Genomic DNA, 12,998 nt, shown 5'->3' with positions numbered 1-12,998 from the left:
GGGAGGTCTTCTCCAAAGGAAAACAAACAGGGGGGTGAGGCCCAAAGGGCTGGAACAAAGGGCTGGACCGAGAGAGGAGGGAGGAAGGGTGAGCTTTATCAGCAGCCCACCCCTCACCACGGAGTGCCAGTGTCCCCCGGGGTGTGGGGAAAGCACTGTGACTAGGGAGTGGAGCCACATGGTGCTCCGGAGCCTGTGCTGGAAAAGCTGCTCAGGGGAAGGTTCTGCAGCAAACAGTTGGCCCAGAGGGCGGTCCAGAGTTTGGCAGTGTGTGGGGACCCAAGGACCAGAGCTCAGAAAGTCCAGCTCTGCAGGGCAGGCCTGAGGGCTGCAGAGCTGCTGGGGCACTGGCACCCACACTGCAAGTCACTCCCTCCCCACCGCTCCCCAGAGGGGCATCTGCAAATGAGAGGGACTGGGAGAAAAGGTGGAGACTTGGGGTAAATATGACTCGTGGGCAGGTAAGAATGAGGGGACTGCGAGTAAGGAGGAACAAGACAGTAAGAGGAAGGTTAGAAAGAACAAGAGAAATAAGAGGCACGCATGGAATCTGAGCTTTAGGTTAGGAGCACAGTCTTCCTGGGTCACTCACACTCAAAGGGGCTCCTTCAAGCTCTCCAGAGAAGTCCCCCAGACGGACCCCATCAGTCAGAGCACACCCTGCGCATCCCTTCTGTGAACCAGAGATAACCTGATGTGCTGAACACCACTACAGTTACAGAACTGGGCAAGTCTTGGTTTTGAAATGCTTCATTTGGGAAAAACCTTCCACTACAAACAATACACTGCAACATGATGAAATAGGAGGGAAAAAATTCACTCCCTCTTAAATGTGCTGCATTTTAACATGGAATAGATCTGTACTTTTATACGATGTCTTCCTAACATGCTTTCCTACAACCAGTATTTGCTATTACTGACACTGAAAAAACAGATGTTCAACTATGTCATTTTTTAGACCTGTGAGCCTTAAAATTCTGATTTAAACACTACTTCTACTTAAATAAATTCTTGGAAATAACAAAGTCACAGCATATACTACAGAGAAAGCATATACTACAGAGGAAGGCTGATACAGTCCTTTCTGGTTACACATAAATACCTAAAAATGTGGTTCCAATTTCTTTCTGTTTTTTAAACTGTGCTCATTTTCTTTCAAATTACTTCCAAAAACGAAGGTCTCTCTGATGTTAATCGTGTGTACACTTCGGCTTACACTTTAAAGGGTCTTCCTCTCCTGGGAAGTGACTTTTGTATACGAATCATGAAAAGCTACTTAGACAAAGTGCTGGAGATGATTAAAAGGGGCCAGATTCACATTTATACCTTAAAAAAAAAAAAGCAGAAGCAGATGTCAACTGACTCATTTGTATATATTTTGGAAAAGCGTTGAAGATATGCATGTGCGTTTCATCAGGACGTTTAAAGAATTCTCAACTTTTTTATTGTGGTTATGTATCAACAGCAACTGTAGAAATTTCAAAAAATTATACTCTGGTATCTTCCGTATGCTAGAGAAAACCTTGATTCATTACAATTTGATCTAACTAAAACATTTTTCAGTCTGACAGAAAGATACTTGCTCATTCAGAAATGAACTTTTAGAACTGAAGGCATATCACCTACTTCATCACCTACGGTTAGTAACAAAACTAAAGCAGCATTTTGTTCATTTAGTATGTGAATGATAAAAACTTCAATTCCTCAAAACTGCCTTCTCCCCCTTCCTTTCTGAACACGAAGGGAAAAAATCTGCAAATTCTTTTTGATTCACCAAACCTTTATTAAAAGCTCACTGATATCATGCACCGAATATCTTGCTGGAAAGAAAAGAGCTGATACGGTACCTCAGATCCGAAATGAAGAGGGGCTGGGATGGTGTGGGGATGGAGGAGGGGAGGGGGCTTAGAGATGTGTTCTGCTGGAATGGCTTGCCAAGCAGAAGGAGGTTTCCTTCATAAAGGATGTAACACCTTAATACTTCACTTCAAAGCCCAATACCTCTTTCCCCCAAAACAGAAACCAGTTTTGTATAATGGTCAAAGGAAATGGGGGACGGGGGGTGGTGTGGGACATTTATGCTGAAATCCCAAAATCCTTAGCTTGTTTCATTAGGCAATCATGTATCTTCTAGGAAATTACAGACAATGATGGCTATAGCAACAGTCCTATACACACTTTCCATAAGTAATCATCAACAAAAAAATGAATAAACCATCTATTTTTACATATATGTGTGTGTATATATACACATATTTTATACACACATTTTATTATATACACATAATTTCTGCAGCAAATGACTCTGTGACCTTGGGTCACACGGACAGATTTTTACAACAAATTCTTGTTCCTAGAGTTATTGTGCCAATGTCACCCTTCAATTATGTAAATATGTCAAAGCATCCACTGAAATATTTAGTTACTCTGTGGGTCTAATCATATCCCTCCTATGCACAGTGAGGTACAGTTCATAAGCATGACCAAAAAACAGCAAAGTCTACCAGGAGAGTGATATATGAGCTGTCTGACATCAGCAACCCAGCAGAGAGTTGATCCTTAAAGTAATCACCAGTCACTGTGAATTAAACTGTTCAGGGCTGTATTTGTCTTAAATCCACCTGCAGTAACAGAAACCCCCCACCAGGTGGAGTTAAGAGTCAAGAGTCCCTTGCAAATTCTTGGGTTTTGTTTGGTTTTTTACATAAAGTTCCTTTTATTTACTTTTGAGAGCAAATGCATAAGCATGCATGCATGGGGAGGGGCAGAGAGGAGAGAGAGAATTCTAAGTAGGCTCCATGCTAGCAGCACAGAGCCCAACATGGAGTTCAAGCCCACAAACTGAGATCATGACCCGAGTGGAAATCCAGAGTCGAATGCTTAATCGATGGAGCCACCCAGGTGTTCCCCAAATTCTTGGGTTTCTTGAACGCCCAACTATTTCACATTACTCCTGACTGGGAAGATCTGGCTCTGCCAAAATTACTAATTAGCTTTTATTTCTTTTAAAGCATGTAATAAGCAGGAAAGAAATTCAGCCATTCAAGAAGCTTTTATAAAAAGTAGCTCATTCAAGAAAAGCCAGAGTTCATTAACAACCAGGTGAAAACGATGGATTCAGTCAAACTGAGGCCAAAACCTGCAGGGGTTAAGGTGCCACAGCCTGAGCTGAGAGACCACACACCTTCACAAGGTCTCCAGAGAAAAATCCGCAGGGCCGGTCTAGTCATAGTCACTGTACGCTCAGTTTTAGTGTCACCTGAATCCTTGGAGAGCAAGGTTTAGGTACTAACAACTGACCAATGGCATGGCAGACATGTGCCAAGAGGACCCCCACAACGAGTCACACTCCTGTACAAGCTCCGCCCCTGACTCTCACGACACACCACGTGTGTCCGGCAGAGCGGCACTCCTCTGATGAGGCTGCCTTCCCTGGCTACTACATCTGTGATGCCTGTCATGCAGCTGTGGCGAACCAACACAACGGGCCAGAGGACGGTTCAATGCACACACTTCTGACAGACCCCGACTCTCCCAGCCTGTCCCCAGCCGCCCAGCTCCCACACCGCCGCTCATGAAGGGATCACCACCGTCTTTCACTTTCTTCTCGACTGTCTCATACACGAGCAAGTACATGCATGCCGATCCCTTTTTCTCCATTTTACACTATTTCCAACGGAAGCATCCTATACATTCTCTTTTTTATCCTTCTTCCGCCACATTACCTTGTGAAGGATTCCTGATCAGTACAAATTAGAGCTCACTCCCTCTTAGTGATCGAACTGAACTCTGTAATACAGGTGACCCATAAGGTTTTTAGTCCCTGTTGATGGAGAAACATTTAGACTTCAGACTATTTTCAGTCTTAAGTTTATATATTCGTCACTTTACACTGAGTAGGATCAATTCCTAGAAATGGAATTCTGCTAGGTCAAAGGCATGTTCGTTTGTAATTCTGCAAAACAGGTTGTGCTGATTTACACACCCACAGGCAATGTGAGTGCCTGTTTCTTCACGCTCCTTGCCAACCCAGGTGTCAAGTTGACACTGAGTTGGTCTTGTAAGATGTTGACTCACGAAGGTTAATTTCATCCTCCTCCTCAAGCTCATCAGGCTCACTCAGTGAACAGTGATGAAGCCCACGCTCTGGGAAGTGACGGGCTTGTGAACATGGAGACCAAGATGCATCAGTGAAATGGGTAAGAGCAGAAGGGGAAAGGATTCCAATGTGGATGAATCTCCCTGGAAGAAATGATCTGACCCCTAGGACACACGGGCCTGGACGGAGAGGAAGGAGGCCCAGAAGGAGGCCAGAGAAAACAGGGGGAAAGGAAGACGGAAGCCTGATGAGTGACAAAGCAGTGCCTTAGCTCTGAAACAAAGGACTGGAAGGTCGGCAGAAAGAACGCTGGATTGAGAGTTAGAATTCCCATTTCTGGCACTGGCTAAGTGATCTGGAGAAAGACTTGTTTATCTGGGGTTCAGTTTCCTCACTTGTCAAACAGGGTGGTTAGGCCTGAAACCACACTCTGGTAGCTGCGGAACTGTGTGTTCAAAGTAGTATCATGGTGAAGACTAATGTCAGACAGGCAAGACTGTGCTGGCAGAGGGGGACAGTGGGAACTCCTCAGCCCCACGTTCTAGTCGCTCCGTCCGGACAGCCCGAGAAACTGGTCAGCTCCAATGAAGTTTTAGGAATATACAAAGCACAGTTTGAAAGCAATGAGGCCGAGGTAGCTCAGGTCCCCTTCAATTCTAAAAACAATCCCAACTTTCCCCTCCATGTCGGTAACGCACCTGCACCTCCACTTGCCCTCAATGCCTTCCTCCACTAAGTACCTACTATATAGCTCAGGCACTTCAAGGAGCTGGGGAGACACAGTTCAGAGTGAAAAGATTCTTCCCACTGAGGTGCAATCTCTACTTAGGGAGAAGAGAAAAACAAATAAACTTACAATTTGTCAGAGTGAGGAGAGTAAGAAGGAAAAATGTAACACCAGGGTGGGGGTGGACTGTTTCACCACCCAATCCTACTCTTCCTCATGTTACGACTCTTCCTTTCCGTCTTCCCAGATTTTCACCCTCACACATCATTTGTTCTTTTTTCTGAAACCCTGCAGCACTGTGGACCACACACAAGCCTCTGCCGTTTGTTCAGCGTTGCACTGTGCTGGGCTGGCCTCGCCCGGACTGCAAGCCTCCGGAGGCCCTGTGCCCGCCCTGGACACGCTGCGGGGCTCGTCCGGCAGCACAGTGAGCAGGCACTCAATACCCATGCACTGCTAGGACAACGCTGTCACCTGAGAATTGCAAATGTGTATGTTTCCCAACACCATGGACCAGAATTTTCAAGGAACATAAAAGAGCAGAATCAAATAAACCAATCAAGACAGAAAATCAAACTGAAGGAAGGATGGCCAGGTGGTCCAGGTGTTTGCACTAGACGCTAATCCTAGGACAAACATTAACTATTCAAGGCCAAACAGATGGGGTTGAAGCTGAAGGGAAGGTGAATGTGCCCCAAGTGTGGAAAGAAGAGGATGAGAGGAAGAGAAGGGGAGGCCCAGAGCCCCCGCCCACTACATCTCTTCCCCACCTCCTTGCTGGGTTGGGTGCTGGCCCCACAACTCACCCCGCCCACCAGCCTTCACACAACACACCTCTGGGTTTAGAAACTGCCCAGGGTACCCTCACCTCCCAGCACACAGAGTTCTCTCTCCCCCTTGACAGCAGTAAATGCATAGGTCAGGATTCTTTTTGGGACGCCAAAAGGTCTGAGCATCCCTACATGGTATCAGCACTCTATTTTTAGTATTCACAACTGACAAAACACACAAACAACTACTGTGACACAACGTCCACAGCAGCACTAGTCACAACAGCCACAGGATGGAAACAACCCAAATGTCCATGCACAGGTGAGCACATCAACAGACTGGGCTGTTACCAACCACAGACAGAAATGAAGTAAGGGCACATCCCATAGAGAGGATGAAAACACGCTCAGGTAGCAAGCCGGACACAGACGGTCACGTACTGTTCTGGAGTCCACGTCGTAGAATTATCCAGCAGAGGTAATCCCCGAAAACAGAGAACAGATCAGTGGTAGCCGAAGGCTGGGGAGAGGGCAGAGAAGGGCCTGACTGCCATGGGTACAAGGCATCCTTGGGCAGTGATGAAGATGTGCTTGGAACTGGATGGTGGCAGTGGTATGAATATACTTTTACAAAATGCCACTGAATGGTACATTTAATATGGTTAAAATGGTAAATGTTATGTGTACTTCATCACAATAAAGTACTATGAATTCAGTAAGCTCTGAAATAAATTTCTATCTCACTAATCTCTAAAATGTAACTTGGAAAACAGGAGCTATCAACACTGAGTAATAAAACCACACATACATACTTATTTACTCCCCAACAATGCTTGGTGTGAACACAGGGCTCAGAACTCCTGCACAACTGTGGCCAATAATGGCGAACATTTACCAGACTAGGCGGTGCTCTAAGTGCTCACCTTTAATGCTGTGAGATAATCAGGCAGAGAGTAAGCAACCTATCCAAGACTGAATAGCCAGCAGGTGGCAGAACCTCAAAATCTGAAACCAATCGAGTTTCAGAATGTATGCTATGTAGCCACAGCTCCATGGACTCTCAGTACAGCCCTTTCCTATCTGGGCGCAACCCAGCTCTTTCCCTAGGGACACACCCCAAACAATAGCCCACACGGGGAAGCACCCGCTCGGCCTTAGCAAGGCCTCAAGTGCTGGTGTCCTGCATCCTCGGGGCCAGCAGGGCCTTTGCTCCTCGCTGAAGGCTAGGCTGGGGGGGGAGGCAGAAGACCAAGGGCCTCCAGGGCTCTTGCACAATCAGCCTGAACTGCTCTTTGCACTTGCATTCATGCCTGCAAACACTGAGCGCCCATTTTAGTCTGAGAACAAGAACAAAGAACTGCTCTTACGACCCCAGCAAACCTCAAAATGTCCTGTATTCTGCTGGAGAACAACCTAGAATGCAATCCCACGAGCCACTAGGTCGGATCATTTTCTCTGGCCAGCACAACTTTCCCGAACACCAACATACGACCTGAAGGCCTTCCCTGGGGCACCCATAGGGCCGCTGAGCATAACCTGGTGACCTGCCGGTGCAGGCAATAGGCCGGCCCAGCCTGACCCACTAACCGACTCACTCACGGCTCACTCCCAAGAACTCTCCTCCTACCACCATTCTTTCACATGCAGTGAATCATGGCTAGAAAAGACAGAGGGGAAAAAAGGCAAAACAGATATTTGAATATTGATTTTAAAACAGAAAATACATTCACTTCTGAGGATTTAAGAAAAATCCTATACAATTTCAAAGGTGGAATTCTCCCAAAAACTGAAGTAACTTCAAACTATAGCACAACTAAAATTTAAGAAGTTCTATGACAATAGTCACTCATTAGTGCTTACACTTCTATTAAGGAGGATACCCTAAAAGAACAGGACCCAGCCTGGCAGAAAGTCACTGCTAGCAGGGTTCCACCCCAGTGACTGCAGAGAAAAGGTGGGTGGGGCACTTCTGTTTTAGAAAGGTTACCTTTAAGTTTCAGCAGCAAAACTATTTAGTGTTTGGGGTTTTTGTTTTTGATAGAGCATGAGCAGGGAAGGACAGAGGGAGAGGGAGGGAATCCCAAGCAGGCTCCACATGGCCAGCACAGAGCCTGACACGAGGCTCAATGCCACAAACAGTGAAATCATAACCTGAGCCAAAATCAAGAGTCAGACACTTAACCGACTGAGCTACCCAGGCACTTGTTTAGGTTATTTCTTTTCAACTTACAACACTGCTCAAGTTCAGATAATAAGCACTGCAAACGAAATGGAAAGTCCATGAAACAAAATCTAACTGAATACACTGGGCTTTACCATGACAGAAAGGGACGCCTGCCACTCTTGTTTCAAAGCGTCTGCTCTCTGGACTAGCAGGAAAAGGGTCACAGGTTGTCTCAACATATAAAAAAGCCCACAACCATGGGCCCTGCCAAACCAAGCAGCACCCAGCACACTCTCAGATACGAACAGAGTTAACATTCAGAAGCCGCAGCAAAGTAATACAAGGGTCTTACTTTGGGAGACTGCAGGTCTTCACTTTTGGGGGGCGGGGAAAGTGTTTTTATTAAGTCAAAAACCTCAAGTACAAATATTTACATCTAGTAAAAATCAAGATTAGGAAGCTATACAACTGTTAAGCTTTCTTAAGCACACTTTAAAAGTATAAGGGACCCACATTATTTATAGAAGCTCAAGGGAGAATCTTTTATAAAATAATGTTGTTAGTCCCTTTTCCCCTCAATGAAAACAAACCTCTATATATCTCAGGTATACCGGCATTTCTCATTGGGATCATTTGTGTAAAGGTGAAATCCACACAAAAGACAAATAAAATCTTCTCTCCTGCTCTCTGGATCTTTTTACTGTATAGACCCACACCTGAACTCCAGACTCATTACAGGCCACAAAGACTTTTGGATTTAAGAGGCAGCAGGTTAAAATGTCATGGAGGACTATGCAGTACTTACTGCTGGTTCAACTTGACTTCGATCTGCAATATCTATGTGGACAATTTCAACAGTTTTCCATGTGTTCGGATCTAAACCGTGTACCTAAAAATGACAAAAATAAATGAAACACAACAAACTGTAGATATTCTTACTGTGCAAAACTATTACAGTTGTGTGTGTGTGTGTGTGTATATATATATGTGTGTATATATATATACATACATACACTAAATTAGTTGTCTGAAGTCTTAAGGGATCTAGAAATCTTGTTACCCCCTGTAGCCCTAAAAAACAAGCGTGGGGAAGGGGGAGGTGTGAGGATGCTGCCAATTAACAGAAATCTGTCACTATTATTTTCCAGTAGTCCTTAGAGATGAGCTATATAACCAAATGTACCTAACCTATGTTTAACCCAATAATATACAACAATGTTCTTGCAAGCTTTAAGTCCTAGACAAACATAATAATTAGACTGCAAGAAGCTGCCCTGTGTGCTTTAAAACCTATCCTGAATTTGATTATCCCAAAGCTTTCCAGTTTCAGTAGGATATCAATTCCTCCAGTCCTCATGTTAATTAATCATTTATTTCTAAAACTCTATGAATTAATCAAGAACTGTTTAAAAAGTGCCACAGATCCGCTCATTTGAAAGCTGGAAAAGGGACATGAACTTATACACCGACTACAGCATACCAGATCATCTCATTTAGATTCGAAATTTTAGAATTACTATGAAAAAAACAACATGTCAAATGATCATCAGGAAGAACTCAAGTCAAATACTGCCAGTTAAAATTTAAAAGTTCTATTAACTGGCACCAATCACATAAAGGCAGAATCTACCACAACACGAACTTTCTCTCCTCTAACAGGGTATCATAAGGCTGGACAGCAGCTCTCAAACTGGAGTGTGTACCCCAACAGAGAAGATGCTGACCCCCCCCAATGGGGATTTAATTCAGTAGGTATGGGATGGAGGCCAAGAATCTGCCTTCCTAACAAGCTCCTAGATGCCACTGCTGGTCCAGGGACCACACTTTGGACAGCCACTGGGCCAAGGGCATCAATCTATATGCCGGATACCTCCCCAAGTTCTCTGACAAACCTTGTCAAAAGTTAATGATTACACTGAGTCCTAAATAAATGGTTTGCTGGAAATTTATTTTAGTGATCAATGTGCACCAACTTGTAAAAACCAGAAGCTTGTCAACATTTTTGTAAAGTATTCAAATTGCTCTTCCCTCTCGCCTTTTGACCATTTCTCTGACATCAACCCAGGCAAGTGGAGCAGAGGTAAAAATTAAAGCAGTCAATTTTGCCTGGTAGAGGAACTCTGGCAAACATGGAGATGAAAAGATGAAAAAAAATCTGAAACTAATGGCTGAACTCCGCTTGGGGAAGCCCTGTGAATGTTATCTCTGCTCTCTCTGTCCCAGAGAGAAGCGGCCTCCTCAGCATGGCCCACCCTGGCACCAGGCGCGGCAGCTGCCCGGGAAAGCCCGCCTGCTGCTGGCTGCTCGCCTGCCCCACTGAGGTCGGACGCGCCCTGGGGCATACAGGCAGGTCTAAGGTAGATCATTCTGGTGACGACAAAACGGACAGTATTCCCATTTCCAGGGGCATCTGCACTGAAGGCCCAGAGTTGAAACTTACATTTTCTAATGTTCCCAAGTCTGGTTTGTGCCATGTTTCAATTTTAATGAAGAAATCATCTTTCATATATTCATTCTGCAGAAAACACAACAGCAAAATGACAGTGGTCTTTCACTGGTTCTTTGGGGCTTTTGTTTGCGGGAGCCTTCCCCAGCGTAAGCATCCGTGCTTTGACTTTTTAAGACTGATCCTCAAGTGACAAAGAATCACTACCTATTTTTACAGACTCGTCAGGCAAACCAAATGCTGCATGCTTTTAAATAATTTAAACAACCCTACTTGTCATGCAGCATACAGGGCTAACAACATTAAAAAAGCTGAGAGGTCTGGTGAGCAAATACAGTATTCAAAGGAAGTAGCAGAAGCAAAATAAAGTCAACAGGGAGAGTTTGAGACAAGGCTGGAAAAACACACTAACGCTGGGACTTTGCACTGGAGTGTGGGCTGCTGGAAAGAGCACAGAGGAGGGGCCATGCAGCGGTGGGCAGTTTTAATTTAAAAAGCAAGGAATGACTGAAAATAAACTATGTAAAGCAAAATTTAAAGATGCAGAGTATGTAACACAAAAATAGTTTTACTCACCGTTACAACTGAGGCATAATGGGCAGGTAGGCAATAAAAGGGGAAAAATTCCAGAATATTAATCAAAGTCAAAACAATCTGTCATATTATTTAATATCACGCAGATTAAACTACCTGAAAATACAGAACAATTAGTAGTTTGTGTCTGCAAAAGTTTCTACACAAGTGACGCCACAGGATACTGTACATGATGGAGTTAATCTAATTTTAAAATAAGGTCACAAAAGCAATACATCACTTTAAGGCTAATTTAGCAAACAACAGGAAACCGTTTCAAAAGTCTGCCATATTCCTCCCCTATTATGTGGCAATATGACTAAAATACTATTGAAACTACACCAAAAGACATTTTTGACTACGGATGACCCTTAAGGTCTCACTCCTGGAGCCAGTGCTGTCAGCAAGGACCTCCAGGGGGCTGTGGTCTGTGAATGAACCAATGGCCCTCACAAAGGTCTCAGGAGGGGAACCCAATGCACACTCTCCTCTGCCACAGCACCTGCTGTGACTCCTCAAGAGCCCTGCAGGGGGCTTTCTCAGGCATCACCCTTCCCAGAGGCCTCGGCACCAGGAGTCCCTCTCCCCCTCAGCAGTAGGCAGAGGGTGGGACGGCCGCCAGGGACCAGGCTTACTTGTTCGACAGTAGGGGTATGCGTTCCAGGCTTTCTCGTGAAACACCAAAGAGCCCTCCGGAGCGATCATCCTCACGAACGCAGGAACTTTGCTGTGAGGAGAGAAATAATGAATGTATTTTCAGTATTACCATCACTTCTTTGTCGGCATCTACTGGGCTAGTTCAAAGAGTACTGTCATCAATGGTGATTATCTTCTAAGTTTCATAATTCACGTTCAAGACAGTTATCAACAGCTTTATTTTCAATCCCAAAGTAACCAAGTGGAATATTAGTGTAAAACCAACAAAACGATTAGGAACATTTAACTGTATGCAGGATCTAAGAGGGAAAAAAAGAAACAAGTTTGTGCTGGGCTTCTGCTCTACTCCCTAATTTGCACTCTGAAAGTTAACTGAGGCTATTCAACCTGTACATAATATAGCACAGAAGTTCTCCTGTATGGTTAGATAGACCACACTCACTGTGGAACATGTAACAGCCCCTAGAATACTGGACTGTCTCTGAATAAAAGCTTTCAAGTACATTGTACAGAATAAACCTAAAGAAAAATGACAATGTGAAGGACCTATGTAGAAATTTTATAGTGAAACATACCAAGTACAGGGGCGCCTGGATGGCTCAGTCAGGTGAGCGTCTGACTTCAGTTCAGGTCATGATCTCACAGTTCATGAGCTTGAGCCCTGCACTGGGCTTACTGCTGTCAGTGCAGTCTGCTTCCAATCCTGTCTCCCCTCTCTCTGCCCTTCCCCTGCTCATACCCTCCCTCTCTCAAAAAAAATAAAAATAAAAAACATTGAAAGCATATCAAATATAAAATTTTACATGTTTGGAAGATGAATGTTATTTGTGCCTCAAGTATAGCTGGAAAAGGGTGAAGTACGTAATACATAAGGAATTTGTGCCAATTCATAGGATAATCAGCAAAGATCCCAATACATAAGTGGGCAAAAGACATAGAGGGACACATTACAAATAAAAAACATAAATGAGAAAACCAGTCTTTTCAGCCCTCAAAGAAAAGTACATGAAATGACCACTTTTTATTTTATTTTGAGAGAGACACAGAATCAGTTAGAGAGTGAGCAGAAGCAGGGGAGGGGGAGAGGGAGAGAAAGAATCCCAAGCACTCTCCACACTATCAGCGCAGAGCCTGACGTAGGGCTTGAACTCACAAACCGCGAGATCATGACCTGAGCTGGAAGCAAGAGTTGGATGTTAACCGACTGAGCCACCAGGTGCCTGAAATGACCACTCTTAATGGCTCAAACCTACTGTAAAGAAGGGAGTTTTATGGGAATAGGCTTCTTATACAGACTGGATTTAAACTCACTTAGAAACTGTGTGGCACACTGGGCATGTTACATGGCTCTCTGAACTCCCTCATGAATTGAGCAGAATCCCTATTACCTACTTTGCAGGGCCATCGGGAGGATTCAATCAGATAACACCTGTAGTACGTTTAGCACACTGCATAGTACAGTGAGAACCCAACTAACAGTTGGTTTTTTAATTATCAGTTGACCCGAAGCTGAGTACTTTCACATGCCTTTTTTAATTTATATCCAATAGCACTGCGAGGTA

The 12,998-nt window shown here is 44.4% G+C and overlaps 1 protein-coding gene across 2 annotated transcripts in view; it reads right to left on the bottom strand.

The window, feature by feature from the left end:
- Positions 1-12,998, bottom strand: part of PITPNB (phosphatidylinositol transfer protein beta) — a 64,187-nt gene that overhangs the window by 32,917 nt on the left and 18,272 nt on the right. For both annotated transcript variants that reach the window (XM_077761666.1, XM_077761665.1), the window contains exons 4-7: positions 11,415-11,506; positions 10,783-10,790; positions 10,201-10,275; positions 8,566-8,649 (exon numbers count right to left, since the gene is read on the bottom strand). In XM_077761666.1, coding sequence (XP_077617792.1) covers positions 8,566-8,649; positions 10,201-10,275; positions 10,783-10,790; positions 11,415-11,506 — 259 coding nt within the window. The remainder of the gene's footprint in view (positions 1-8,565; positions 8,650-10,200; positions 10,276-10,782; positions 10,791-11,414; positions 11,507-12,998) is intronic.

Source organism: Crocuta crocuta, unplaced genomic scaffold (assembly GCF_008692635.1).
Source record: "Crocuta crocuta isolate KB4526 unplaced genomic scaffold, BGI_CrCroc_1.0 scaffold348, whole genome shotgun sequence".
NCBI lineage: Eukaryota > Metazoa > Chordata > Mammalia > Carnivora > Hyaenidae > Crocuta > Crocuta crocuta.
Note: the sequence above shows the minus strand (reverse complement) of the source record. Positions and strands in the feature narration are given on the sequence as shown.